General features: G+C 39.6%; 1 protein-coding gene across 1 annotated transcript in view; it reads right to left on the bottom strand.

Annotated features, from left to right (window-relative positions):
- Nucleotides 1–8,606, bottom strand: part of si:ch73-375g18.1 (kinesin-like protein KIF1C) — a 32,656-nt gene continuing 24,050 nt past the window's right edge. The window contains exons 21-23 of the mRNA XM_058762795.1: nucleotides 6,654–6,752; nucleotides 4,925–5,428; nucleotides 1–4,477 (exon numbers count right to left, since the gene is read on the bottom strand). Of these exons, the coding sequence (XP_058618778.1) occupies nucleotides 3,590–4,477; nucleotides 4,925–5,428; nucleotides 6,654–6,752 (1,491 nt within the window). The 3' untranslated portion in view covers nucleotides 1–3,589. The remainder of the gene's footprint in view (nucleotides 4,478–4,924; nucleotides 5,429–6,653; nucleotides 6,753–8,606) is intronic.

Here is an 8,606-nt window from a genome sequence, read left to right as displayed (position 1 = left end):
CCCCCCCCCCCCCTGCGACGCAGTTACCATGACGACACCGAACACAAGAACAGCCTCCCATGTGTCTTTTGCTGCGTCCAAATTCACATACTATCTGCCCTAAACAGTATTCGAAAACAGAATTATTACGTCCCAAATCATAGTGTGCCAAAGATTCCCGGATGGTCTACTACTTGAGATTAAAATTCGAAGAGCACTCTAACGGCTAATATTACCCACAATACATTGCGCGGTGGACGAGGATTCCTTTAGAACTACAAACACACATAAAAAGTGTTTAAAACTACAAACATGGCAGTTATGCGAGACTGACAAACAGGCAGAGAACGGTGTTTGAATGATAAATAATCAATATCTAACCTGATTTAAAAATATTTATTTAATGTTATGCGCGTTATATTTAATCTGCAGAAACATCGTGAACTTTTATAATGATACATTTAGTCATTCACTTTTAAATGCATCATTATGCAAACATATGAAGAGAGTTCTCTGCGTGATAGACCCGCGATGTGCTTCTTTATTTCTCTCCAATACGGTAGGAAATTAAATTAAACGAAATGTGAATTTCGTTAACTGTGATAAGATGATTGACGGGGCAGTTTAAACAGTGACAGAATTCAAGCAACTAAGCAACAGAGCGTTCGTTAATAACTAAGTAGTATGTCCCAAAGCTTGCCTACAATTCTGCTACATACTCAAAAGCCTGTATTTTTCTTCACAAAAAGAGTACACACTTTTAGGGCACAGTATAAGCAGGTGAACTGGGACGCAGCATGTGTCTGACGGCATGCAGTGGGAATCTTCTTAAGAGTCTCGAGCGTCCAGCATGATGCACCACTGCACGACTGATCGAAATCTGCCTCAAAAATAACGTCAAAACGGATCAAACGACAGGAATCATAATCCAAATAAATAGTCAAAATATTTCAGCCATCTGGTCGAGTTTAAAACATCCGTCATCTGCACGTTCACTCGCAACTTAAAAAACCCACAGAAATCCTAAAAACACCTCTAAAACTCACACGACTTGCATCTTCACATCCATTTCATTGACCTTTGAACTCTCACATCACTTTCACCATCATCATCATCATCTGTTAGTAAACTCATTCCAGCTCTACACACTTTCGCATGTCTAATTTCTCTCCTCTAGTCTGAATCATTTCAGTGAATCGTTTGATTCAGCTGGTTCGTTTCAGTGAACTGGTTCTTGATTCGAGTCATTCAGTGATGTTTATTTCAGTTCAAACGTTTCTGGTTAAATGTTCATTAACTGAGCTGTGAACGAGGTGAATCGACGAGTGTGATGAAATCTTGTGTAGTTTAACACTGATCATCTGGCTCAGTTTATTACGCTAAAGACCATTACTGAAATGCTGAGTTTGGCGTAACGATAAAAAAATGATTAAAAAAATTGAAAGACTGAAATAAAATGAAATAGTGAGTCAAATGATTCTAGCAGCATCTGAACATGTACTGAAGCCAGAACATTTGTGTTTTGTTCCGTTCTGAATCAGGTGAACGAATCATTTGCAAGAACCGGTTCAAAAGAACCACATCCATGAATCGAGCATCAAAACTTCCTCAGATCTCACACAGTAAATCATCAGCGTCTCACACACACACTCACACACTCCCATGGCATTTCCTTCAGTGATCTCAGGTTATTATCGGCATCTCATTAAGGCACATTAAGGCTGAACATACGAACACCCAAAACTAATGCACAGCTAGTCCTGGGCCGAGTCATTGCTGGAGGTACGTGATCCTGAATAACACTAAACACACAGACGGAGAAGTGACGTGCCACTGTGCGTCAACTGAGTTTGGGTCAGTTTGGGTTAACTAGTCTCGGACCGCCCACACATGCATATTGCACTTAAAATAATGAGAGCTTTGCAAAAACCACAAGCTCTAATCTGATTGGATGACCAGGACTAAAGGCCCGTTCACTCCAAGAACGATAACTGTAATGATAGCTATAGTCGTGCTCACCAGTGGACAATAAAATTCAGTTTTGTCGTCTGTCGCTTTAAATGCTTGAGCTCGGATGGATTCTGATTGGTTGTCAATGTTTTCGTTTTGAAAGTGATTCCAATGATATTGCTCCTCTGTGTCGTTATCGTTATAGTTGTGAATGTGATGTGGACTTGTTCAAAATTTTGCATACTGAAAAAGTCTGTTGTCCATTATCAAAAGTGTAGGGATACATAAATGAAATTTCACAGACGGACAAAAAGGTCCTATTAAAAGGACTTGATTTCACCTGTAAAAATGAGCAGAACTAATCGTTATAGTCCTGATGTGGACTTCTAATTAAGTGATAATTACATTATCAAAACATATTCAAAATTTATAAACTAAAAAAGTCTGTTGTCCATAATCAAAAGTGTAGCAATATATAAAATACTGTTTATAGTAAGGTCACATTTGCGATTTTTTGGCGAAATTTCAGAGTCAAAAAAAGGTCCATTGTCTCTTACAAACCAGGAAATCGTTTTAAATCCAAGCAGCTTTTTGTTGGTCAATGTGGCAAATTTGCCTGACCAACTTGAACCAGTTGTGAAATCTGTGTGGGGAAATCTTTCGCGAAAAAAATTCCCAATCGCGTAGATTCCTATTAAAACGATTTGATTTCACCTGTAAAAATGTGCAGAACAAATCTTAATCGTAATGTGGACTTCTAATTAAGTGATGGTTACATTAGCTAAACACATTCAAAATGTAAGAAACTAAAAAAGTATGTTGTCCGTTATCATGTTAACTGTAGCGATTGCATAAAACACTGCTTAAAGCAAGGTCACAAATTTTTGCAAATTTCTGGCAAACGAAAAAAAAAGGTCCATTGTCTCTTACAATCCAAGAAATCACTTTCAATCCAAGTTTTTGTTGGTCAACGCCGCAAATTTGCCTGACCAACTTGAACCAGTTGCGAAATCTTTCGCTCTCATGCAAAATTCACAATCGCGTAGATTCCTATTAAAAGGACTTGATTTTACCCTTCAAAAATGTGCAGAACTAATCGTTATAGTCGTGAGGTGGACTTCTAATTACGTGATGGTTACATTAGCTAAACACATTCAAAATGTAACAGACTGAAAAAGTATTTTGTCCATAATCAAAAGTGTAACGATACATAAAACACTGTTTATAGTAAGGTCACATTTGTGATTTTTTGGTGAAATTGTACAGACAAAAAAAAAACATTGTCAGAGACATTGTCTCTTACGCGGCAAATTTGCCTGACCAATGAAATCTTTCGCTCTCATGCAAAATTCCCAATCGCGTAGATTCCTATTAAAACAACTTGATTTCGCCTGCAAAACTGTGCAGAACTACAGTAAATGTGAGCTCACCTTAAGAGCGAATATTAAACCATCATCATAGTTATCGCTCTCATTGCAAACAGGTTTTAACTGTCATTCAAACGCTCTCTTCCTGTCAAAAGTGGGCGGTTCTTGGCCAGAATGAATTCTGCTGATAGTCTGGCTACACGAGACTGTTAACTAACCCATTAAAACAAAACGGCTTTGTATTTCATGACATCTTACGTGAACGACAGTAAAACGACAGACTTGCGCACACATCAGACGGGCGTTTCTTTGCTCTTCAGGTCGGGGGCGCTGTTCTGCCGTCTCATGCGCGGCGGAGTGACGTAGCCCTGTGGTTTTTGGTTTCTGCCGCGCTGTTGATCGGAAAGCGTGTGCGGTAGAGTCTGGAAGGCGGGCCGCTGATGATTGACGTACGGTTGCACATACGCCCCCTCCCCGCGTGCGCAAGGACCCGGCGACTGTCGCCGATAGCGACCGCGCCCAGAATGCTGCGTGCCGTTATTGTTGTGGTGCCCGTTGCTATAGTAACCCTGGTTGCCAGGCACGGTGGAGCCATCCAGTGAGTTGCGCCTGTAACGCCACTGTTGCTGAGGAAACGGATTGCCGTTGCCATAGTTACAGTTGCCGTATTGGGGAGGTTGCCAGAGGCGACTGGGGGAGGGCGCGCGCATGATGACTGGCACTTGGAACGGTAGAGGAAGTAACGGCACGCCGGGAGCGGGGCCTCGTCCCTCGTTGCGTTCATCTTTGAGATCGTCCAGAGTGATGGATGCATTCGGGCCCCAAGAGAGCCGGTGCTGTGGGTTGCTCTTAAAGGGGAATTTCAGCTTGCAGTCCTGAGGGGGAATGAAGCGTCCCGTTCCAGGAAGGTGGACCACACCCTCCCCGGCAACGCCCCCAGCTCCGCCCCCTCTGCGCAGCCGCTTGGTGATTTGCTGCTGCTGCAGGTTGTGCAGACGCATCTGCTCCTGCTTGAGCCAGCGCAGGCGGCCCCTCCGGAAGGCAGGGTCTTCTTCCATCAGCCGTGACACTCGCTCCTCTTTAGGGAGGAGCTCCAGAGGGCCACACCCATCCGGGTCATCGCCCCGCCCCTGATCGCCGTTCATGGGCAGTTCCTCTGATTCGTCGTCGTCATCATCATCCTACATAAACACACACACGTCAACCATTACGGACTCCACTCAGAATTGAGCTGAAAATGACTTTCAATTTGATTTAAATTTGAAATGATGTAACAAAAAGGATGCAGAATTGCAAAATTCAGAATTCAAAATTCAACTGTCATTTTTAAGATTTGTCAAGATAAGATTTTTTTAAAAAGCCTTAAAGTCTGAAGATTTATTGGCCTTAAAAAGAAAGAAAGAAAGAAAGAAACAACAAAAAAACAAAAACAAAACAATTAAATCAAAAAAACAAAACAAAAATCAAGAAAAACAAAAATTGAAAAAAAGAAAAAGAAACAAACAAAAAAATAAAAATAAAAAGGAAAGAAAAAAACAAAGAAACACAAAAAAGAAAAACTGGAAAACAAAAAAGAAACATAACGAAAAAAAGAAAGCAAACAAAAGTGTGTGTGTGTGTGTGTGTACCTGCTGCACTCCCGGGATGATGCTCTCCATCTTCATCATGCGGTCTCTGAGGGCTCTGATCTCCTCGTCCTTCATGTTGTTCTGCTCTTTGACCTCCTGCAGGATGTCGGTCAGTTTGTCGATGTGTGCTCTGAGGTCGTACACGCCGCTCTCTCCGTCTGCGGTCTCCAGCGTGCGCTCCTCTGCGATGCCCACCGTGTCCCACACGTCCTGCGCCACCTCCCTCCAGGACTCGCTCTCGGCCGCGTCTCGTTTGCTGTACATGCGGCAGAGCTCCTTCATCTTGACGATGGCCAGCGCTTCCATCTCACGCCGCGAGTGCCGGAAGTCAGCGAGCGCCACCTCATAGCAGATCTCCTTCACCGCCTGCAGCTTCAGGTCGCTCATAGTCACCTGCTGGGGGTCTTTGCTGATGCGTCTGCGCTGCGGGATCTGATAGACACGGAGCGGCTCGCGCCGTTTGCCGCTGCTGGGTAAACCACAGCGCTTCACTATGGACTGAACCTGAAACACATGAGGAACATAAAGACGTCTGTCCTGTATTCACAAAAAATGTGACCCTGGAGCACAAAATCAGTCATAAGGGTCAATTTTGTGAAATTGAGATTTATACATCATCTGAAAGATGAATAAATCATCTTTCCATTGATGTATGGTTTGTTAGGATCGGACAATATTTGTAAATCTGGAATCTGAGGGTGCAAAAAAATCTAAATATTGAGAAAATCTCCTTTAAAGTTGTTCAAATGAAGTTCTTAGCAATGCATATTACTAATCAAAAATGAAGTTTTGATATATTTACAGTAGGACATTAATTCATGGAACATGATCTTAATATCCTAATGATTTTTGGCATAAAAGAAAAATGTATAATTTTGACCCATACAATGTATTGTCGGCTATTGCTACAAATATAGCTGTGCTGCTTATGATTAAAAATGACTAAATAAATTTAGGACTGACACACCCATTATTTCTAAGATTTTCTCCTAAATCTACAAGTTATGAGCTACTTTTAGTCTCAAGATGTTTGTGAATACGGGCCCAGGAACAGACGAGCACAAGAAGTTGTCTAATGACACGTGAAGGGCGATTAAGGTTGCTACAGAATATATGCAGAATTTAAAATCAAATTTAAGACTTTTTAAAATCTTTTAAGAGCTGCACAAATCAAATTAATACTGTATGTGATACAGAACAATCCCAAACTAAATCATGCACCGCAGTGTTATTTATTATCATTTAGACACTATTGTAGTTTTTAGTAATATATTTGTTTTTAATTTATTAATTTATATAGTTTTTAATAGATTTTTTTAATAATGTTTTTCTTTTATTACTTTAGTTTTAGTTATAATGCTAGATAATAATGCTGATCGCTGATTCTTAATTAAACAAACTGCTCCACACATATAACCACCACAATGTATATTTTCTTCGATATGTATATCATATGTACAGATATATCAGTACATACGAATTAGATGTTGAGTGATATTGGATTTTGCTGATATATGTTTAAAGAAAGGCAATAAACAGATTGTGCCAATATGAATAAAATCCATATACTGAAATAATGTTTTTTTGTCTTTCCTTCTTATGATAAAGCAGCTCAGAGAGAAAATACAAGAGCTTGCGTTTAATTAAATGTCAGATACAGTAACTGTGTGACCAGAATACCAATAATAACAAAAATAAATAAATAATAATTTTTCTGTTTTTCTGGTACCTTGTTAGCTGGTAGTTTCTCTCTCAGGGACGAAATGAGCCTCCAGCTCTCTTCACATGAGCGTTTGTCAGAATCATCTCCACTGTCTGAATCTGCGTACTGAACACACACACACACACACACAATAGTGTAACTCACTGGAAAAGTTTTGTACTAATATATACAACCATTCAAAAGGTTGGGGTCAGTCATTTTTTAATACTTTTTATTCATCAAGGACGCATTAAATTGATCAAAAGTTAACAGACATTTAAAATGTTACAAAAGATTTTTGTTTCAATAAATGCTGTTCTTTTGAACTTTCTATTCATCTGTGAATCCTGAAAATAAAATGTATCAGTTTCCAGAAAAATATTGTGCAGCTGTTATCAACATCGATAATAATCAGAAATGTTGAGCAGCAAATCAGCATTTCAAATCAGAAAATTCAGCTTTGATCACAGAAATAAGTTACAGTTTAACAGATATTCACATAGAAAACAGCCGTTTTACATACATTAGAATAATATTTCAGTTTTTACTGTAGTTTTGATCAAATAAATGCATTCCTGGTGAGCAGAAGAGACTTCTTTCAAAACATATAAAACTTTTACAGACCCCAAAGTTGTAAAGCTAGTGTGTTAAGACTTGCACTGTGTGTGTGTGTGTGTGTGTGTGTGTGTGAGTGTGTGTGTGTGTGTGTGTGTGTGTGTGTGTGTGTGTGTGTGTCTGTGTGTGTGTGTGTGTGTGTGTGTGTGTGTGTGTGTGTGTGTGTGTGTGTGTGTGTGTGTGTGTGTGTGTGTGTGTGTGTGTGTGTGTGTGTGCGTGTGTGTGTGCGTGTGTGTGTGTCTGTGTCTGTGTCTGTCTGTGTGTGTGTGTGTGTGTGTGTGTGTGTGTGTGTACCTGTTTTTCTATTCAGGTGGGGACTTAAACCTGAACACACACAGACTCATGGGGACTCGTGTCACGGGTAAACAAGCTAATAAATCACACAGAATTAAGTTTTTTGAAAATCTAAAAATGCCTGTAGTCTCCTGTAAGGGGTAGGTTTAGGTCAGGGGCGGCTGCTGGTCTTTCAAAGAGGGGAAGCTCATTTTCGGCCTACATCATTGTCCATTTATTTATACTTAAATTCTGCCCTACGTTCCTTTTCAAGAAAATGCTCTGTGACCCTGTCGTACCAACTAGGCGTCTTTTCCAGTGACGCTAGCCTACTGTATGAATGAATGAATGAACAATCTAAAAAAAAAAGATATTAAACTCGACGGAGGAAATGTGGGAATTAGGTTAAACTGAAACAAGGAATGTGGTGTATAATAGGGTTGTCACGATACCATAAAAATGTCTTACGATACTATACCAGCTTAATTTATAATTCAATTCCACAAAATGAATCAAAATTTAATAAATAAATAGATGTAAGTGAAAACAGACAATATTATTCTCTGAATACTTAATTAATGTGAATGCATGACTGGCTATTGTTATCCATGAAATGATCTAAACACAACTCATCTTAGCACAGAAGCTGCATGAAGTGACATTTAGATGTGGCATTTATTCATTTAGACCGTATTTATAATTTCATAAATAATGTTATGAGATTAATGTTTTAAATACTAAATTCTGAATATAGAAATATGTTGGAAAATAATGTAATATGCCTACTTTTAGACGGGAAACTTAAACACGGCCAGCAGGTGGCAGAAGTTCGTGATTGAATCACTGAGTCATTCAAACGATTCTTTCAAAACAGCTGAATCCTTCAGGAGTGAATCAAATGACTGTTTTATGAATGACTCAGTGAATCAGTGATTCGCCCAAATCAACGCGGATTTGGATTCGAACACAAACGAAACAGAAACAGCGCTCTTGCTCGTGTCGTATTGCCTAAGTGTCAGGAGCATTTTTTGCTCGCATATCTTGAAATTTCCGAGTTAGCAGCATGTATATTAAAACATAACATTATAAATG

Source organism: Onychostoma macrolepis, chromosome 23 (assembly GCF_012432095.1).
Source record: "Onychostoma macrolepis isolate SWU-2019 chromosome 23, ASM1243209v1, whole genome shotgun sequence".
NCBI classification, from domain to species: domain Eukaryota; kingdom Metazoa; phylum Chordata; class Actinopteri; order Cypriniformes; family Cyprinidae; genus Onychostoma; species Onychostoma macrolepis.
The sequence above is the reverse complement of the archived record's forward strand: the minus strand, read 5'-3'. Positions and strand labels throughout refer to the sequence as shown.